Source organism: Corvus moneduloides, chromosome 11 (assembly GCF_009650955.1).
Source record: "Corvus moneduloides isolate bCorMon1 chromosome 11, bCorMon1.pri, whole genome shotgun sequence".
In the NCBI taxonomy this organism is placed as follows: Eukaryota; Metazoa; Chordata; class Aves; order Passeriformes; family Corvidae; genus Corvus; species Corvus moneduloides.
In genome coordinates, this window is record NC_045486.1 from 14,354,202 (window position 1) to 14,376,372 (window position 22,171).

The 22,171-nt window shown below is 37.3% G+C and overlaps 2 protein-coding genes across 7 annotated transcripts in view; one reads left to right on the forward strand and one right to left on the reverse strand.

The window, feature by feature from the left end:
- The window catches only part of CACNA2D3 (calcium voltage-gated channel auxiliary subunit alpha2delta 3), a 398,896-nt gene that overhangs the window by 49,570 nt on the left and 327,155 nt on the right, over positions 1-22,171 (reverse strand). The gene's annotated exons all lie outside the window — the stretch shown is intronic.
- LRTM1 (leucine rich repeats and transmembrane domains 1) lies at positions 15,637-21,477 on the forward strand. Its single transcript, XM_032120754.1, has 3 exons — positions 15,637-16,098; positions 17,571-18,167; positions 20,947-21,477. Exons 1-3 carry the CDS (start codon positions 16,092-16,094, stop codon positions 21,378-21,380), a joined length of 1,038 nt encoding a protein of 345 aa, XP_031976645.1. The 5' UTR covers positions 15,637-16,091; the 3' UTR covers positions 21,381-21,477.

Here is a 22,171-nt window from a genome sequence, read left to right on the forward strand (position 1 = left end):
TCACTCACACAGTAAAATGCAGTCTCACCTTTCCAAACTTCACACTTCATTCAGTTTCCTTCTCAGTGATCTTTCCCCTTTTATCTATACCTTCCTCCTCTCACTGCTGGTTGTTGTTTTCAGTTCCTCTCTTCAAAGACAATATCTTCAGAATTACATTAGAACATGAAAAAATTATTGATTTTATCACCTGGAATGACTGACCCTGATGGAAACATCCCAAAAAACCCCAATTATCCTAACTGTTTAAGTGTGGCTATTTTTCTTATATACTGAAAATACAAGCTTATGCTTGAAAGCATCAGGCAGTCTCAATCCTGGGTGGTGATACCAGCCATCCTCATAATGAGCTGTTGTTGGCAGCCTACGGTAAAAGAGCAAAATTGACAAAAAGATGGGACAAACTATTGAGCAGTTATGCACTTTCTTCTGGTTTTCTTATGATAAAGCCTAATTCCTACTCCAGCAAAAATAAGGTATCTGTTATGCATTTTGATAAGATGTTATTATTTTTCAGGAACTGTCCTCTGCAATGTGTTGTCTTGTGTTGTGGTTTCCTTACAGCTTATTATTTAACTCAGGGACAATTTCTAATATTCTGACAACTTTCTTTTTTGTTTTCCTGACATGGAACATTCTTGCTTAACTCCACAGTATGTCTATTGCATATTTAAGTACTCTTCAATGATTTTAATACTTTACAAATATTTTATTATTAAATCCTTTGAAATCCATGTAAATGTGCACTTACCTTTTCTACCTCAGTTTGAGCTGCAGAGCCCGATATAATGTAAAATAATATCTCAAAGTGGAAAATATCATCTGGTTTTGGATTCTGGACAATAACCAGGAAAAAACATCTTGTATTATTTATGGTATCTTACCTTTCTCTTTTTGTCATCGAATAAGTGGAATGACTGCCCATACACAGATATTTTTAAGTCCTATTTAATGATTGGGTTTTTATGGGAGTTTGAACATGTCATAAGATTTAGCAAGACAAAGACTGCTTCCTTCATCAGAGCTATTGTGATGCAGAATGTGAAAGAGTGAATTCTTCTTAAATGGGTGGTGGAAAGCTGAAATTCTGCCTCTTTACTCCTGAACCTCAAACCTGCTACTGTCTTCCAGAAGATTTTTAGAATTAGTGGGGAAAGATGTTGTGTGCATGGAAACTCCCAAGACAGAGGGAAGGCAGTGGCAAATGATGTTTCCTGGAGGCCAAGCTCAAGCAGAAAGGGAGGAGATGCTGGGAACTTGATGTGAGGCCAAGCTGAAAGGGGAGCAGGATGATGATTGCTGGGAGGCCGAAGTTCATCCAAACTCAAACCACCAGGGAAAGCTGAAGGGCTTGGTTTGCAGCCAAGCCCTGACAAACTGAACTGTGGAGGGCAGTCTGTGAACATCATCATAAACCAGACTGCCTCTGACTCCCTGACACACATCCTCCTTCTGGAGGACTAATGAAGTAGCAGCAGGAGCAGGAGGAAACGCAAAAAAGATATAAATTGAGTGAAAACATAAAAAAACATAGACACTGGTGACTGGAAGTCCATTGCCTTTTCAGGAGTCTTCAGAGAGGATCTTGGAGGGAAACAGGTTATCTGTAAATTATTGTTCAGATCATCATCCTGTGTTCCAAACTTTGCAGGACAGCAGCTGATGTGCTGCCAACACTGTGACAAAGGGCTCCACAGAATTCTGCTCATTTACCCCGTGATAAACTCTGTGTACCAGGAGAACAGCTTGAGGGAGGTACTTGAAAATCCATCTGTAACTTTAAAAAAAAACCCCAAAAACCCTAAAACAAACCTCCCATAAGCCTGGAGGAAGGTAACCCCTTGGCATGCCAAATTACAATAAGTGCACTTTGCTGGAAAGATAGGTGCCTTGTTCCTGAGGAGTACAAGGAGTACATTGATAGCATAAAGGAGTGGCTTAGATGGCCCAGTTTGAAGAGGGTGAGGCAGGGCACAGCTCAGCCCTGTCTGGTGTCTGGAGGATCCTCCCTGTGACTCTTAGAAAATGCCTGACACCTGGCTCATTCCATTACCAAAAACAAAAAGAAAGGAATCTAAAAAAAATTAAAAAGAAAAAAAAAAGAAGAAAGCTGAGTAGTACTACTTTTAGCCTCAGGAAGCTTCAGCAGCCTGCAGAAAGAAGGCAAGAACCATCACAGAGGAAACTGTGCTGGTGGCAGAACTTTTATGAATTCCTATTAGCCTTCAACTTTCTTCCAGCACCTCCTAGCATGGCCACAGCAATGACAAATAATGCTGAATTCCAATGGTATAGGAAGCATGTGAAGATTGAAACCTGACCACAGTAATGCTGAAATAATGAAGCAGTGAGAGTATTTTTATAACTCCCTAACCATTTTTTAGTTTCATAGGGTTTTCTTGCTATTCAAGTACAACCCATGACTGAAACGAAAAGTAGGAACAGTATGTATTTGTAAACACTTTTATAAATCTTTAGGGAAGATCCAGGATTTGTCAAGTTCTCAGAAAAAGCCTTACTTCTCACAGCTGAGGTCCTAGTTTAGAGCAGCATAGCCAGAGCACCTTTCCATCTCAGCCAAGAGGCTGTGGTTTCAAGTTGGCAATTAAGGAACCCTAAGAGGCTCAAAGTCCAGACAAACAGCCAGAAATTAGGATATTTGTCTGAACTCTTAGAAACTGTGACCAGATTCTCTTAGGATATATAAGACTTTCTGCTTCCACTTGTAACTAAAACACAACACGTTCAAGCCTTGATCATATTTTATTTGCAGACTTGATTCTGGCTACTACCTAAGCATACTAGCAAAAAAAAAAAAAAAATCTGTTTCTGTATTTCTCAGCATTGTGAGAAGGCTGATCTCAGACATGGGCAAAGCTCCTCTCACTATTCCCAAAGTGGCTTGCACCTCCCAAACTGAAATCCTGTCATAGCAGAATGGGTACAAGCGTTCCTACTTCCAGACACAGAATACTTTGGACAAGACATTAAAGATAAATATTATGGCATCCACTGCAAAATGAACTGATGAGGGATTTCTCTGTCCAGTTTGTCTCCTGACAGTTCAACGCCCCCTACCACAGACCTGGGGCCCAAGACATGCAGATTCTGCTGGTACCAATCCTTGCAGGGAGAGGGAACTGGCTGAATCCAACTCTTCCTGCCTACAGAACACACTGACCACCAGCCACTCCCTCTCTCCTGCTGTCATGGGGGACCTGTGTCCATACAAGGTCTATGGATATATGAAATCCCATCAGTCAAACTGGGCTTGGGACATCAAATGAGGAAACCGTGACATTTTATCAAACCACATCAACTGGAAATATGTCTTGGATCTCTTATTTACTGAGTAATAATCATAATAATAGTGACAATCTCTACAAACTCTTTGTGCTATACTGTGATTAGCAAATTACTTTGAATTACTGAAAATTCGAGTCATGTACTTGAAGTCAAATAATACATCAGAAGGGCCTCATAACAAATAAAAGTCTCCAGCCTTTCAACACCATATCTGCTGGATGATTTATAAGTCAAATGTTTGCTGTAATGCTCCAAAATAGTTCTCATGTTTTTATTTTTCTAAGATACTTTATTTAACCATGATTTTGCTGTTTAACCACATGGTGGTAATCTATAGTTTTAGAAAAGTAACAAAAGAGTTACGTGTCTGAAACACTCAGTGCCCATATTTTTATGTGTTTGATATTGAGTAGTACCATGGTATTCTGCAGTTGCAAGTACAAGGAAAATAGCACTGGTGGACTTGCAAACTGATTTATTTTTGTGTCTTTTACTGAACAATTTAAAAAAACAGTAAGAGCAAAAGATACAGATGTTAAACTTTTCCATGAAGAGTATTATCTGCAAAACCAGATTTGTCTGCTTTTACTTTTCCATGAAGAGTATTATCTGCGAAACCAGATTTGTCTGCTTTTTTCCATTTTTGGATCAAAAATGTATTTTTCTTAAATAAAATTTAATAAAATTTAATTCTTTTCTGTGTAGAAAAGAACACAGTTGCCTATTTGTTCTACAAAAGTAGGAGCTAGCATTTGAGCTATAAACTAGCATTCTTGGAATCTCCTGAACTGGAGGTTTAAACCATGTCAGGAATAGAAAGCAATCTTAAATTAATAACACTGAGATTTTTCAGTGTACTGAAATAGCAATTTTCTTCTTTTTCATACTCTAATTTTTATGTCTTAAGTAAAAAGAAATACCATCTTTCAAGATGTGCGCAGTGTATTACATACATTTCACTTGAAAGTCAGTTTCTGAAACTATGGGTTAACAGTGGCTGTAATCTGAACATTTTCACGTTTACTTAACTTTATTTCATAAGAACATTTTATTGCCACGATTTTGAAAGATTGCCAAGAAATGTTAACTATACCTCTTAGCAATGACCTGTATTGGGGAGAATAATTTATCTTTTGCCTCATCTAATGTGCAGAAGTTCATGCCCATGAACTGAAAAACAGCTAATGTCATCCAAGAGGCCAAGCAATCAGAGGTGGGGTGACAGCTTTCTATTTTACTTGTCTACTTACCAGATTTCAGGAAAAATAAGAAGTCAACATCTTCAGAATTGCTACATAAGCCTGCAGAGGTGTCAGCAGGAATGGTTGCTAAGGTCTGATCTGGTGACTATTCACGTATTAAGAGGTGTTTTCATGTTGCTGAAAATTAGCCAAGAGCTTATTTGCTTCATTAGACAGAGATGAAATCACCTCCTTAAAGCCACAAAATACAAAGAACAAGATATTGACTAACTTATGACCAAATACAAACTTAATAAATGTTTTTAATTGATACATCAAGAAAAAAAAAAAACCCAAAGAAATAAGGCTTTCAAAAAATGTTGAGACTGATAAAATTAAAAGGCACTGTCAGACTTTTAAACTTTTTAATAAAACGTCTGCATTGCCTGAGATCTGTGTGCCAATTTATGGCCATAAGTGAACTTCTCTGGGTGAGTTATTAACTTCTGGAAATAGTGTAAGTGCTGATGTGATTTTCACAATAAAAGTACAAATGGACCATACTTACTTCATATAAACTGCTATCCAGATGCTTCAACAAGTAGTCTATTACAATTTATATACTAATGATTAGTAGGATTTAGCTGTCAGTACAGCCTTAAGGCATATTTTAGAAGTATAAATTGGTAAGTTTTGAGGTGAAATCAATATAATGGGCACCAAATGTAATCCTCTTTAATGTAATAACTTTGAAATGAATCGGGAAGGTTTCTCAAAGAGAGCTGTCTGATTATACATTAAACTAAGGATTTATCACGCAAAATAGCTTCTTTTTCTAATACATTGCCTTGTAGGTGCAAATTCAGCTGAGGCTTTTCCCTGGAAGGTGTTGAGCACTGCTGAGTGCTCACTGGAGTCTGTGAGAGTTAAGGGATGCCCAGCACAGGAAAAGAACATGAAGCCCCTTCCAGAATGGAGCTCTGGAGAACACAAAAAAACCCCTCAAAACTCTGCTCAAAGAGAGGACTTTTGGCAGGACTTTCCAGAGATTGTGCTGTTGTAGAGTCAAGCCTATTATTGACTTACAAGGAAAGTTTTTATAGCTGTTCACGCTGACTCTGATGGGCTTTCCAGAAGCACTTATTTCACACTGCCACCAGTAAATGTTATTCTGAAGTCTCTATCACCTTCCTAGGCATCAAAATAACTTTGAAATACCACTTTCCAAAATGTAGACATTTCTAAATGGCGAAGGTTCTCCTGGAAGTTCTGCTATAACACATTTATAAAACATATTTAATTTTCTAATTAGCACCAATTCAATCAATTCCATGTTTTTCTGCTGTTTTACAAAGGGATGCTAGAGGTTTTTTCCAGAATTTATAAATCTTCTCAGCACATCTATAATGGAAGCAAACAGTATATTCTCCATTCTCTCACAGTACAGGGCTGATATGTCCTACACTAAAGGAACAACTCTTCTTACTTTCATTTAAAAGAAAAGGAAATCAAAACCACACATTAGCGATACAGCAAATTATAACAAACTCCAATAAAGTATATTTAAACAGATTTATTTTATATTCTTATATCCATTTTTGTGTTAAAAATTGCACAAATGGCCATAGAAGGCAAAAAGAGAAGGGCCTTGCACAAATTTCCCTGCTTTACTTTTTTTTAAAGTGCAAATAGAAAGCATCTATAGGGGTGGGAGGCTCTGGCTCTTGCATGTGTAGAGATATTTTATACTGTGTTGACTTCACAACTAAGACTCTTTTTCATTTAATTCAATGAGTTTAGATTGTAGTGCTGATTATGCTCATATCCACAAATCAGAATTTTAACTGAGTTTCCACGGAAACATTATATGTCCCTCTTTTCTTTTAAGACAAGGCTATGCCTGTTTAACAGGTTTGCCGAGGACAACAGGTTTTGTTTAAGTTACATTAACTGGAGCCAATACTTCCTAATTACATTACCAGAAGAAATGTTTACAGCAATGCTTCTACCATGGGAAACCCTCCATTGTTCAGCCCATCTCTGAAAGACAGGAAATATCAGCACTACCATTGCTTAAAATGTGTTAACTGGTCTTCTATGCATAAAATAATCTCCTTTATAAAATGACAACATTGCTCATGTTTTATAATATTAATATATAAGGAAATTATCCCACGGAATCTGGACTTCTGTAACACTTCCATCAGAGAACATCTGCCTATGAAGACAAGGTGGGTCCAGGGTCTGAAGCACTGAAGGCTTAGGGCTGTTCCTGGTCTAAAGATACCCTATAAATAGGAACTAAACTCTTCAGAGTGACTTTTTTCCCCACAAGTTTAACCTAACAAGAGCACTAGAAACCCAAGTCTGACAAGGTGCCATTATCTGTCCAAAAAGGTGTAAAAGGTTTTGAAACTTTGAGTCATCTATTTTGTTCACCATTTTATAATATTCTTATTCAGAACACCAGAAAGGATGTGCTGTGCTCACACTTGCAGTTCAAATCCTTTGTTGATGGAAAGGGGGAAATTGTACTTGATCTTATCTCTGCTGAGTTTAATCATACATTTCCCTAAGATTTTAGGAGAAGAACCAGGCCCAAAATCCTAATTAGGAATACTTAAAGCTGCAAGAGACACCTTAGCAAAAGTGCTGTGACAATACAGTGAAGAGGACTGGAGATAAACAGGGCTTTTTACTTTTTAAATTTAAATCTGCACTGTACTATGACAACCGAAATGTGGTTCTACATGACTTATTTCACCCCAAGTTCCATTTGGACAAAGTATTACAGAAAATCAAGCATTAGGTAACTCAATTCTTTCACAAAACTTTTTCACATTTTCAACTTAAGAAAGTCTGCAGAAGTTCTAAAACAGGTATCCCTTAACTCCAAAGCTAAGAAAGGGACTACATAAAAGTATGACCAGCTGATGGCACGTAGAAAAGTAGAGAGTGTTTAGAATCCAAGGAAAAGCCTGTACTACAATTGCTTGAAATACAAATGTTCACTTAAGTGCCCATGTTTGAACATAACATCTCCAAATCATCACAAACTACAAATTACAGAGTGTTCTGCTCTTCCTTCTTTCTAACCAGTTTATAGAACAGAAGCTTGTAGCAGTAACTAGTGAAAACCATTTAAGATCTTAATGACACCAAAAAAACTCAAGGTATGGAATTATTATTTTACTAAAGTAGGCACATGATGCATAACTTCACCTCCTAAAAGCAGCTAGCCCATGTCTCCCAAAGAGCACTTTAAGAAGAGAGAACTCAAAAGTGCTGTTCTTTGAATTAATCTATTCTAACTCTGCTGAAACACAGAGACGAGAGAAAATGGACACTGTCATTTTGAAAAGGGAAAAGGATAAAAAATCTCTGCCAGTATATGAGTAACCAAGCTCAGGCCTGCCATTATGCTCTGAAAAAACAGACTGCAGAAGGAAATAAAAGCAAATAAAGATGAAAACACGCCCTTTTTGCTTAAGACAGCTATAGCTTTATGGACATAGAAAGCTCATCTAAGTTGAGTACTTTTGAGATCCCACCATAAATTAAAGAATAGTAAAATAGAAGTGGTTTTGGATTAAAAGGCATTGTATCAAATGATAATAAGCATTATCTCTATACTTCAGCATCACCCAGTGTTGATACAGAAGTGAGATATAAACATGAAAGACAAAAAGATGAGATCAACATTTAAATATTGTCTGAAACTTAGAGATAATAATCTACTTTTATGCTGTACTTTTTTAAAATTTATTTTCTCACAAGCACTCCAAATGTTTTAAAATTTTTATCCTCTCAACTAGTGCACATGCTTGAGAAAAAGTTCATCCTTCAGCACTTTAGGGGACAGTAAAACAGAAGGCACAGTTAAAAGTTTAGCAATAACTTTAGGTAGTACAAACAAAAACGAGGCACAGCTCAGTGTTAAGACTGTCAGGACCTCATAATTTATACCAATCTTACTAAAAATTTTCTTTCTTACTTAGCAGACAGCCTGTCAGCCATTTAGTATGATCCTCCTAAAAGATGTGTTAAAACTCGGTAAATAATTTTCCTTTTCACCAAATCAAGAAAAGACAATCATACACTGCATATACCTTATAAATTTCAATCAGTATTGAAAAAAAAAATTCTATTAATGAGAGGAGAAATCATAAAATGAGGATCTTTGGGGATTCTCAGCATGAAAATAAGAAACCAAAACAGGCATACAGAAGAACAGATAGCCAAAACAGACATGATACAGAACAGGTAAAAAGAGTGTAAGAATAGTGAAAACATGATGTTCCTTAATGATTTCAGTCTTTACTATCCCTTACTTGTCACTTGGTTATCCCAGTCATGTTGCTTCAATACTGCTCACATAAGCTGCCACCTACATAATCAGGGTTTTATTAAAGCTTCTTTTTATATGTCATAGCTACACTTTTGGGGCTTGTTCTTTTTCTTATTTTTTTTCTTTATTTGAATGCCTGTTGTTTAACTCCTGAATACGTTTCCTCCCAGCGTATCTGAAACCTGTAGTCATTGTCCCAGTGTTTCTCTCCCACATTAAACTTTTAGAATCAAGTTCCACAACTTTTAAGAGTTATGTTTACGTCAGAGGGATCAAGAGGTTTAAATTTCAGTACCTATTAAATGAATCTAATTATCCAACCAGTTCCATTTGGATACACTGTTACTGATCTTCACTAATCTATAGCAGATTTTCCAGTATTGTAATTCTCATTAATAAAATTCCCTCTGAAAGAGTATTTTCTTTTTATTTTTTAAACAAAAGTCCTCTCAGTGGCCTATTTTACAAATTCTAAACAGAAGCATCATCCTGTATAGCAGCTAAGTTTCCCAGGGATTTACCATGTCTGAAAACAGCAGAACTAACTAAACCTGAGGGATGAGAAGTCTATCTATATACCTGACTTACCCTGTTACTTCATTTAAAACACTCTGTGGAGAAAAAAGGTATTTTTAAAACATCCTTGGTGTTTAAAACCTGCTGACAGATTAAAAAGTGGAGGGGGAGAAAAGGATAACACCATGCTATGGAATCTCTAGGATGCTGTCAGAGGACTGTTGGTGCCTGCAGCTGCAGCAGTTCAAGCAGTAGAGATGACACAGAAATCCAGAGAGAACAAAAGACTGGAAAAGCAGCAAACCATGCACTGCTTTGTAAAACCTATCTGCTACTGAAAGGAAGAACAGTGGAAGCAGGTAAAGGTATTTGGGTCGCTCTTGCTCACTGGAGCCATATGGGAAAAGTTTACAATATCCCTACTCCACCTGTGAAATGTAAGCAACAAACAGGGACATTCATCGATCCTGCTCAGAGCTCTGCTGGTTACAGCTGCTACACCAGTACTGGGGAGAGCACAGTATGGGAATGTGCACATTTTAGTGGAGCTGGTCCTTCACACTCCACCTGCTGCATGACAATTGTGATCCTTTCAGGAGTTACAGCTCTTTTCTCTTGTAGCAAAACATCACCCAAGGGAAATGGTCCATCACAGCCTGAATCCAAACCTACTGAGCACGTTGCTCCCAATCCAACACAATACTTCTATTTCTACTGATTGTTTAAATCCACCAAAATTATGTATTTAATGTTTATCAGCTGCGTAATTTTAATGTCAGGTTATTTAGTATCTTGCTAAATTAATGAAAAAAAAATAGCCAAAAAAGCCTCCTGTGGATATTTCCAAAGTGTTGCAAGAATTACAGAGGTTTAACTATTTGATTTTTTACTGCAGCAAATGTCATCACTGCTTCTGCAAGTTTCTGTGTTCAAGCAACTACTAGGGCAAAGAGAAAGAGTCCTTTTGAGCCCATAAACACAGGAGTTCCCAACATTTAACAGTGAGTTTTACTGAACTGCTACAATTTGCCTTAAAAGCACAAAAGGAATCAATGAAGTAGGAGTTCTACGTTGTAGCACAATTGGTGAGCAGCAGTTTAAGAAACATTTACTGCACTTTAAAATATTTCTTCATACACTGTGAACATTTCAAAACCCTTTTACAGATGTTGTTCAAAAAAATCCTTCCAATTCTAACAAGAGCTGCCCTAGTAAATCAACCACTCTGAATGCACAGGAGATTTATATTCTGGTCTTACGTTTGAGTCCAGGGTGAGCTGTGACCATGAACAGAAATTCTCATTAAATATAAAAAGGAAACAAAATCACTAAGTAAAAGCTTAGAAAAAACTTTGTTGAAGAATAAGCTATCTAGAAAAATAGCAATAATAGATAGTATTTTAACATGCTTCAGAGAGGACAAAAAGCATCTAAAGTGTCAAGATAAAGCAAAGAGTACACCTGTCCTTATTTTTACATGTGTTTTTTCTCGCCTGTTTTATTTCTTTCATTTCTCTTAACTTGATGTCAAGAGATTTCTTTTTTCTATTTGCAGTAATGGCACAATGAGTTCATTAATTTACTCTTACTAGAGATACATTCTATCTATAGATGCTCAGCATGTATAACAGGTGGTTGACATTAGTTAGGAAATGATTGAAAATTGACTCTGCACCCCCCACTGCTATTTGTAATGGAACAAATACTCTGCTGACACTTAATCTTATCCTTGCTATAACTTCATCTAACTTGCAATCAAGGTAAAGAGGTCCAGCATCTTTACTCCCTGTGCTTCTCCTCACTCTGAAGGCTTTGCATCCATCCTGGTAATTTTTCTACCAAAGCACTCTGTAAGGCTGATGTTCCAGCATTTTCCAACTAAGCCTTCTCACCTTCATATATTTCTTGTCATTTAGTTATGGTGAAAAGAGTACATGCCACACTAACTTCTAACAGCATTATATTAGAGTTGTAATACCACAATAAATTGCTGACTGCACAACCCAGTGGATTGAAAATCTTGCATCACTTCTTTGAAAAGGAAAAAAAATAAGAAACAAACTGCGGACAAAGGACTGACACAAATAGTTGTTTATAGATTATGAACAGACCTGGATCCAGACCTGGATATGAATATTGAAAGAATTTTCCAGTCCAGATCAGAATGGTAGTGTGGGGATAGACAGAGAAGGTGCTCAGCCTGGCTCTCCCATGGGGCTTGGGACACAGCAGCTCACACCTCCCCAGCCAGCAGCTTCCTGCCACTGCCAGGCTGTCCAGCCATCCCTTCCCCCACTGTAAATCTCCACCTGGAATGCAGCATGTTCCAGTTCATCTCATCTACTTTTACATCTCATACACTGGCCTCTCCTAGAGGTGTCAGAGGAAGGTGTAAAAATTCCCATAAATAACAATTATGGAAAAAAACTGCCCACAGGGAAAGGTTTTTCTCCATTAAGTTGTGTCATTAGTGGTTGATTAAAGCCCTTAAGAGTGAAAGTTTATATCCCTCCTAAATTATTTTTTTTTGCCCCATGAGGTAACTATGGCTCCAGATTATATATGAATCCTACTAATCTTCTGGCCCAAGGATAACTTCCAACAATGCATTTCATAGATTAATTACAGACTGCACAAACAAGTACCAGATGTATCCAAGTAAGGCAAAACAAGCCACTGGAAAAAAGAAAACTGGGGTCTTCCCCTGTACAAAATCACAACTCTCTGACTGGTTTCTTGTTTCTAGAGCTGCACAATGTTACTTCCCTCCTGAAAGGGACACCGTCAACTAACTCATAACAACTCAGACACAAAGAAAATTATGGAAATAATGGTGCCTCCTTATGCTGTGTCATAACCAGCATTTGATATTATTAATTTCTAGCTGATATTACTCTCTTCTCATCCTATCTAAGCAAAGGATGTCTGAAGAAACCTGTAAGCCCACTTCTCTGGAAAATACGGCCAGCTTTTTAAGGTATAAATCTTCCTCGAGTCAAATTTAGTTTGCTCCATTGGCTTACACTTCTATTGTGAAAAGCAGGCAGAAGTAGGATCCAGGGCCTTCCTCTAAGATTTGTCAACTTTTGAAAACCTAGTACCCTGCCAGGAAAAAGTTGAGGGAGCCCTGAGCTCTCAGAGAACAAGGAATGCCCTTGTAAACAGAAAAGCATGGGGAACTCCAGGGTCTCTTTGGCTCTGTCACCTTTGTTTGCACTACATTGTGACTCATGGGAAAGAGCACAACCTTTCTCCACCATGCACTACTGTACTTTTTTAGTGCCAGTTAAAGGGGAAGAATTTTAACAAACAGAGGTATGGGCTGTTTCACCAACAAATATGAATTTTTTTCTTTGTCCTGAACCAAATGAAGAGGAGTTTGCATTGCCCGAAGTTCCATCTAGGGTCTTGAGCAAGAGCTTAGGTGTTTTACCAATCTGAAGACACACATTAGCAAAGAGAAAGCACATGCCATTTCCCTGAAAGTATCTCAGTTTTAATTCCTTCCCATTTAAAAGCATAAGGAAAATAAATCTAATAAAGAGTATGTATAGGATTTGTCTGCTGTGGTCTTGGGAACATTTTTTAATATAATCATGTCTGCCTGGACTCGATATACAACGCAGTGGAATCCAAATCCTGTAGCTTTTAAATATTTGAAATATTTAAATTGTTTCCATTCTGCTAGAGTTTAATTAACATAATGCTCTTTTGTAAAAGAGATGATTCTTACACATACAACTCCTTTAAAGCAGATGGCAGTAATTGCTGCAACAAAGAGCTTGCTGGCAAAGCAAAGACAGACCTGCCCCCCCTCAGCCAACAGGGATCAGATATTAGTTCATGGAGCTCTCTTGCTATTTGCAATGGGAAACATACCTTGCTACAACAAGGCAGAGGCTAATTTAAGAGGCTGCAATAACAGTTGCTGCACCACATCAGACAACTGAAAAGAATCCTGCTGGTGGTTCAAAAGGCCAGAAGTAGAGTAGGTTTCATGGTTATCCTGTTTCTGGCAAATCTCTACCTGTGACATGACTATAATTTTCACCACATCAGACTTCTCTGTCACAACCAAAGTATTATTCTGAATAAATGGGAATGGGACATGGATTATAGGTTGGGGAAACTTCTGTTTACAAAACATGTTCATTCAGAGTTCTCAATATAGGGAAAAAATAGCCACATCTACATGAAAAGCAAATTGATAGATTTAATCATATGTTTCCAAATCTGAACCCAGCATGAAGATTTTTTTAAAAAGTAGTAACTTCTTATTCATGATTCTGAATAAATAAAACAACCTCTGCATTATTGCTGGAACTGAACCTCCCACAGTGCTTAACTTTAGTGACCTTCTCCTATGAACATCTCTGAAACAGGGTGCATACTAAAAATAATACAATTATAGTTGCAAAGACTTACCTAAAACAGGAGAGTCAGATAAAACACATTCTTTAAGCCCACTGTTACATGAAATAAACTGCAGTGGGATCTTGCATACCCATCTGGTCAGCAAATATTAGTTAAAATGGAAAAATAACTTAAAAAAGAAACATTTTGAATTCATAAGTCAAAATAAAATTTTAGATACCAAACAGAATTTAAAAACATCTTACAACAAAACAATGATCTAATAGCTATTACCTCCTGCAACAAAATCAAGAGTCATGAAAAAAGCTGCCACTGATACAAGGGATGAGATACTGCAAGGGGAGAGGGATGTCATCTCAAGCAACCAGTACCTGACCTAACTTTATTCTTTGCAAGAGTATCCATAGCTAAGGTGGCTACAACTTCTAAGGAAGATGCTATTTTATAACAGCCCTTTTTTATATTTAGTTGTGTCTTCACTAAAATGATTCACAGGTATTATTTAAGACGTGTCATTGAAATAGCAAATAAATGTATCAAGCTACAAAAGTTAAAAAAGCTTTTTGCCTTAACCTGACATTAACTTAAAGTACAGTACAGATGATCTTTAAGCTTCTCTCCCCTTTTTTGTAAAGTTGGGGTTAACCAGGATGACTGTGGAACCAGGTTATCTTCATCTGTAGTGTTCCTCTACACTAAATCCCAGGCCTTATCCCTTATCAGGACAATGTCAAGGGTAGTAAGGTCTGCCACTCACAGCAGTAATCCTGGGATCCTCAAGATGAACAATCATGTTTACTTTACAGAATGACAGTTTTCCTACGTTCTCCTTCACTGTTCACAAGTATCCACTGTTCCTTTGGGTATCCTGACTGGTGTCAGAAACAACTGAGAGAAGCACATGATACTGACAGGCACAGCTCTCCCCTGTGAGCCAAGGGGGCAGAGAGCTCAGCACAGACTTTTGGAAACCGAAAGGTACCTATGGAGAAGATGGGGTTACTCTTTTCACAAGGACTCACAGTGACAGGACAAGAGGTGAAGGACACCAGCTGCTCCAAGGAAAACACTAACTGGATGCAAGAAAAAAATATTGATTCTGAGGACAGTAACACGTTGGAGAAGGTTGCCCAGAGAAGTGATGGAATCTCTGTTACTGGAAATATCAAAGTCTCAACTTGACACTGGATACCCTCTGGTAAAGACCCTGCTTTCAACAGCAGTTTAGACCTTATGATCTGATTTTTCTAGTACTCCTTTTATAGCATTGCCTATAGCATACAAATTTTGAGCTAGAAAGTGAACTTTATGTGATCTTTTCAAAAGCTCCTAAAAGCAGAATTTGTACACAAGAAAGCTGTATTTTAGGTCTGAAAGATTTTGAATGCACAACTTCCCTCTCCATAGGACAGCTCACAGATGGAGTGATCATATAGCCTGGAAAGACTCAATTATATACCAGATCTCTCATTCCTTTCAACACCTTTGAGTTCCTTCACAGTCACAAGTCATTAATCCTTTTATTAGTGTATATAGCACAGTATGAGTTCTACCGAAGAAATAACAAAGAAACAAGTCAAGGCACCACGCACACAAAGTACGATTTCAGTATCATCTGCTACATCTTTCCAATATCTTTGAAAATAAATTAATTTGTTCAATACTCATGGTGACTATACCAGGATGAGTGCCATTTTCATGGAAGGAGCCACTAGTCCTGTATTCCCATGCAATAAAATCCTGTCAGCACAACTAATGGATATCAGATGAATAAGCTTAGAAGAGCAAACAAGGGCACTGTCAAAACCATGTCATCAACCCACAGGACTATTTGTGGTGATATTATACACTCCACTGCCTCCAGTCACAGCCCAGGATAATCAAAATCCATGTTCAGATCTTGCAAAAATTGACACAGCCCGGCTAATAATCCAGCAGAATTCAGAAACCATGCTGGATATAAAAAAGGCAGCTTTATTTTTGTGCTTTGCTTTTGTTGGAGATTAAATATATTGAAGAGGCGACGCTCTCAGGTCATTATTTGTATGTTACAGCTGTCCAGTCAGAGCTGGACAGACACTGCTTGCAAGCCTTGTTGAGTGATTAAGAGGCAGAGTTAGTCTCTGAGAGTCATAAAGGAGGGAGAGGGGAGAAGATTGTGATTAAGCAAAATATCAAAGGCTGATAGAATAACTGAGTAGAAACTTTTACATAAGTCACAGATACCACCTGAAAAAAAACTCAAAAAAAGGAAGCTGGATGAGCACATTACAGATCTGAAGTGGGAATCAGAACAGTGTCTGTTACTGTTCTACATCAGAAATCTGAACTGAATCTTCTGCCAGGGGAAGAACAAACAAAGCAGAATGAAAGGTGAGATACTGAACCATTCAGATTAATAATGCCATTTTTCTGTTTGAGAAGCATTTCCTTGCCAAGCAAGTGTTTATTTTACCTCTACATTGGAAGCTGTGCCTCAGTTTCTGAAGCCAACTGTTGCAGAACAGTGTAATGAACTGAAAGTATTGCTTACCTTGCTTGCAGGAATGCTGGATTCTTTCAAGTGAATTCTATGATGCAAAATTCAGTATTGCAGAAGGTTATGTATAATTTTAATATAAATATTTCATTTCTGAGTGAAAATTATAGAACAGCTTGTGCCTTAGACTGTAGTCTCAAAATACAACTTTCTTTTATGCATTTATCATATTTCATACTATAATCATACATTATTCCATCAATATGGTATTCACTGTCAGTAATTCACATTCAATCTCTGTAAGTCAATAAACAGCAAGTACTTTATTTTCCAAAGGTTTCAAGTAACAGCTAACTAAAATGTTTTGCATTTTGAAAAAGTAAATAGTAAAAATTATTTCAGGCATCTCAAAAGCAATAATAAGAGGATTCATCATTCTGACTCTCTCTAGTCAAAGAAAATCTAATTATTCAACACCATCCAATTAAAAAAAAAAAATTCATTATATGCATATAAGCACAGCTTATATAAGCATAGCTTTTACGTAGTACCTTGTTTTCAAGACATAAAAGATAAAAGATTAGCAAGACATAAAAGGTAAAAAATATTATTTTTTTTCATTTAAAACCACCTGAACATCAGGGAGTAGCAGATAATTATAAATACTAAATATTACTAAGTAACTAATTAGACTCCTGTCAGCTAATTTATATTTTCAGAATCTTGTTGATAAATGTCTGTTGATTGTGTAGAAACCTGTATCTATGGGAAGTACAGCTGGCATGCAGAGAAGGGAATTAAAGCAAAAAGAATAAACAGATATTTTAAAGGAGAAACTTACAGAATCTGGATTGCTAAAACAGTACTGCTAATAGCTTTTATAGCTATGTCTGTGAAGCTTGTAATTCTTTTGATGGTACATTGACTCAGTTCTTCTAGGCAGTAATATTAGTAAAATAGAAGTTCTGCTTGTAATTCTTCTGACAAAGGATGTCTTAAAGTTGTTACTACCACAGAAAGAGAGACATTTCAATTTAATAATTTTAGAAACTGTCACATTCCCTTCAAACATCACCGCTCTGCTGATGGCAATTCCTCCTGAAAACCATTTGTACTTAAGATAAAGCTATGGGAAGTACTTCATTTTAAGACCATGGTAGCATTATCTTCATTCTGCATTACAGAAGTACCTCAACAGTATCTGTAATTTACTAACTTATTATAAAAGAAATTCACTCTGTGGTATCTACATTAATGTTTATCATTATAAAGAGCTGTGTACCTTCTGGCTGTGTTTGTGGCCTGTATATTGCCAAAACCCAAACATTTTAAACTAATTTTAAATCTTCTTTCACTTGTGACACAGGTAACTGGCTTTTGGCTTGGAGTGTCATCTCCTTGGCACACACAGCTCATGGCTGCCCCAACAAATGCCTCTGCCACACAGCTTCAAAGACTGCAGACTGCAAGAATAGAGGATTTACTGAAATTCCTGCCCATTTACCTCCTGAAATTCAGATACTACAGTTGCAGAATAACCGTATCTGGAGAATCAACCAAAATGCATTCACTGCAACACCGCTGCTCAAAATCTTAGACTTGTCCAATAATTCTCTCTCAAGTGTGGCACCTGGTGCTTTCCAAAAACTACGATATCTGCAGGTTTTAAACCTAACCAGAAATTTGATGCATTATATAGAAAACAAGACTTTCAGTTTCCTCCCTCACCTAAAAGAACTGGACTTGTCATCCAACAGCATTATTCGTTTGCCTGAGACGTTTGGAAACAGCACAGGGAATATAACATTGCTCTCTGTGAAGCATAACAAACTTCAGAAAATGGAAAGAATTCTGCTGGAGTCACTTCCAAACCTGAAAGTGGTTCTCTTCAAAGATAATCCCTGGCAATGCAATTGTAATATCTTTGGCCTGAAACTGTGGCTGGAGAGTTTTCTATACAGAGGTAAGGAATTTTTCTCATTACATCTAGTGTACGTGAGAACATTTACCCAGCATCTAACTGATCTTCACTTCTATGGCTTAAAAATTTACCCCACACCGTAGGTCACTTCCTCAAACAAACACAGTAAACTATATTCTTATGCATAGGTCAGAATGTAAGTGCTTCTATAAACACAGGTGACAAACTGGAATCAGAGAGGGGCTTCATATTAGTGCCCAGAGAAAGAGCAAGGACACACACACAACCATACAGCAGGTATAGGTGTGTTCTGTAGTGTGTGGATTCATATATACCCACTTCTATATGTAAAACAAGTACACTTTTGCACGTACCCTTGTTTTAATTCTACCAATACGTTTTTGCTGGAAACCAACCTGCTGTTTAAAAGCTTTTTACCTGTTGCATGATGGCAAACAACAAGACAGATATCCGCACTGATTAAACTTTAGAGAACTCAGGATTCTTGTTTTTCTATCAATTATCACTTTAATATTTTCAGAATAACTAGTATCACTTCCTAATTTGTTGTTAACCAGAGGAGGTACTCAATTCATTGGCAATTTCCTGACAGAAATGTCTAATGGCATCACATATGCAAAAGTGAAATTTATAATTAGTAGTCTCAGTATTTTGGTCACAGCTGGTTTTAAATATATTCATGAGTTATGCTGTGAGAAAGATAACATGATTTAATTCTAAAGGAATTAAGTATAAAAAGAAATTAATTTATTTCTCCCAGGAGGTATATTCAGACTGAGAATTCGAAACAGCAATTTTCTTTTTTCTAAATCAGGCTTTGATGCTTGCATGTGACCAAACTACTGATTACCTGTCTGTGTACCAAAGTGGTGTGGAGCCTGTTGCAGCAGAGGAGATGTGGAGATGATCCGTGTGGCCTACGACTGATGGACTGCCTTTTGCAGGGATCAGAACTTTGCAGGCCAGCTGGAAAACCATACTGGCCATGCAGGGACACAATTAGTCCTGGTGTAATCTTTGGGTGAGGTAAATTCACTACTATAAGCCACCTTTTAGAAAAGACAAAAGGTTAACAATAAAATCTTAATAACTTGAACAGGTAAAATATCATTTTACCACAGGTTTTCTATTATGCTGGAAATTCAGCAGGGGTTGACTTCTCTGTGCAGAAGAATGTAATGATCCAAGATAAACATATCAGATTGTCTTATTTACTCTGCCAGCAGCATAAATAATGTCATTTATTTCAAAAAACAATGTTGTTCAGTGATGCCCTTCCATCTTACTGAACATTGTACAGATTAATTAAATGAAGTGACATGGAACTTACAAATTCATTTTAGCAACAAGCTTTAAAGAAAGCCCAAGTACTATGTTCTGTTCTGTGTTTGTATTTCCCTAAAATTACTTGCCTGAATCACATGAAGAAAAACTAGTTAAATTGCACATTAATGTTTCCCACTACTCATATGACACACATATGATGAAACTTTTGAGTGGCTGCAGGTATTTCTTGCATGTCATAACAAAGCAATATAAGTCCAAAATATTTGAGTATTGTTAGCTGAATCCATCTCAGACAACTGACATTTCATGCATACTCACAGAAAATTGCAGAGAATGCTTCAGTTCAGGAGGAACACCAGGGTTCTATTCCAAGCACACACATTTAGTTACTTAAAACCATGAAACAATAAGAGTTGAAGGATTTGGAGGTTTTATCTATATCCATATTCAAAACAACACATTGAAGATGTCTGGAACCATGCTTCAGGTTTCACTGTTAAAGACCAAGAGACCTGCTATGCTCAAATCTGTCTTGGAATGTCAACATTATTTGTGGAGTAGTCTCCAGATTTCAGCTTGGCTCTGTCTGTATCCACTACTCCCTCAAAGTCTTTTCAGGATGAAAATTTCTGTGCCTGGATTTAGCTGAAAGGTGAATTATTTTGGATAGAGAAGAGAAAGAAAATTCAGTTGATTTGATTAGTTAATATTTTAAAATATGTAAACATTGATTTTGGCCTTGTGGACTCCTTGACACACCACACCCCTAAAGCCCTGTGCTCTGACTAGTCAGGTACCTGAAAGGCTATGTTTGGTGTATTTTCCCCTACACACTGAGGAACAACCATGTGATTTACCAGGCCTGTGGATTCCTGCTTCTCTTCCCATTGTACTAAAAACCTCCTTTGGGAAGCTGGCTCTAAGCAATCTTGAAATCCAGCAGAGTAATAGATTGATTAATCTCAACTCCTTTATACCTCTGTATATTTTCTTCCTGCAAGCCTTGCTTCAAAAGACCACTCATGGGTACGTACAATTTACTGAGCTTTCTCTTTGCCCTGCTACAGTTAACGTATGATGTCAGAACAATGATGATTTCATGGGATATTTCAATCAAGTGCAAAACGTTTTCTAAATACATGGTTTCCATTTCTCTCTATAAAAGTTAGCAGTGGTAGGAATTTGAACAAACTGAATTTGCTGTCAACAATACCTCTTTCTTTATCTATGACAGTTCTTCTTTTTCTACCACCATTGTTTTTCACTCTCACACCCGTAAAAACATAGATAACCTAATTCCTGATGAACTGCTTCTTGAAAACGCTCTTATGTGAGTTTTGAAGTGTAATAATCTCACCACTCACCTAAATGAACAAAAGCATTTAAAATATAGTTACAAATCTTTAAAAGTATGAAGTTGAAACTGATGATAAATTTACTTCAGGCTAATGTTAATTTTACATTAAAGTAATTCTGAAACTGTCAAATATTGAGACAATTTCTTTTCTTCCAGGAGGAATAAGCGATGGCATTATCTGCTCAGCACCAGGGATTCGGAAGGGGAAGGACCTCCTCAAAGTTCCCTACGAGCTCTTTGGGGCCTGTCCTCTGAGGACAGCTCACGTGCCCCTGTCCAGCAGCCACCACCACGGCTTCGAGCACCGGAGCTCACTGAAGCACAGCCACCACGCTGAGTTTGGGGACAGTGGCCGTGCCAGCTGCGAGCCCAAGCCCAAGCCAAGGCCCGTCAGCTTGCGCCACGCCATCGCCACCGTGGTCATCACCGGGGTCGTGTGTGGAATCGTGTGTCTGATGATGCTGGCAGCTGCTGTTTATGGCTGTGCTTATGCTGCAATTACGGCCAAATGCCACAAAGAACATTTGGCCCCGGTCAGGCAGCCTGGGATTCCCGAGGAAAAAGAGCCTTTTGAGACTTCCTTGGCTTGAGTTGCTTCTGTCTTTGGCTTCTTGAAAATAAAGCCCTCACCGCAGTTGAAAAGCCTGGAATCTAAATAGCATTGTTTTAATAGAACTTACTGGGGTTCTTCTGTCTCTCTTATTTTTTTTTTTTCCTTTTTCATACTTTTAAAAATGTAAATATATATATATTGCTTGGAATATCTACTAAGACTTTATATAGAACATAAGTTTATTTATATTTTATGCATGTGTATTCCAAAACCACTATCTAGGGCTGAGCGTTTGAGATCACGAAATCATGATGTAGCCACTTTAAAGTGTTTTACCAGCCTTTACTAATTCTTGATGCAGTATTAGACCAAGATATGACCTATGGTGCACCTACAGTCAGTGGCTGACAGGAGTGATGTTCTGCAAAGAAAAACAGAAAAGAGTCATCTAAATTAGTTTATCTAAATTTGTACTCTCTTAAATTAGAGAGTACAAATTACTATCTAAGATGTACACAATTCACAAGCAATTTTCAGACCAGCCAGTCTATGCACTGCCCCTGATAACATAAATGTGTTAAAAGCATTTCCAAAAATGTATTTTCAATCTTCCAATATGTCCTAGGAAGTGGCAATTAAACATTCCATTCATTTCCTAATTTAGAAAGTAGGAAGCACCTTGTTAACTACTGTATATAATTTTTTAATTACTTAGTAGGGAAGAAAGAAGAGAGCTGAGAAAATGCTGAAGGAAGAAATGCTACACTGCTTTGGATAGAGGCCCTGAAAGGATTACACAGAGCATATCTGAAGACACTACCTGATATC

Excerpts from the sequence above, each read along its gene's own strand:
- LRTM1 (XM_032120754.1), top strand. Across the intron at positions 18,168-20,946 it reads GGAGAGTTTTCTATACAGAG|GAGGAATAAGCGATGGCATT; the intron begins GTAAGGAATTTT and ends CTTTTCTTCCAG.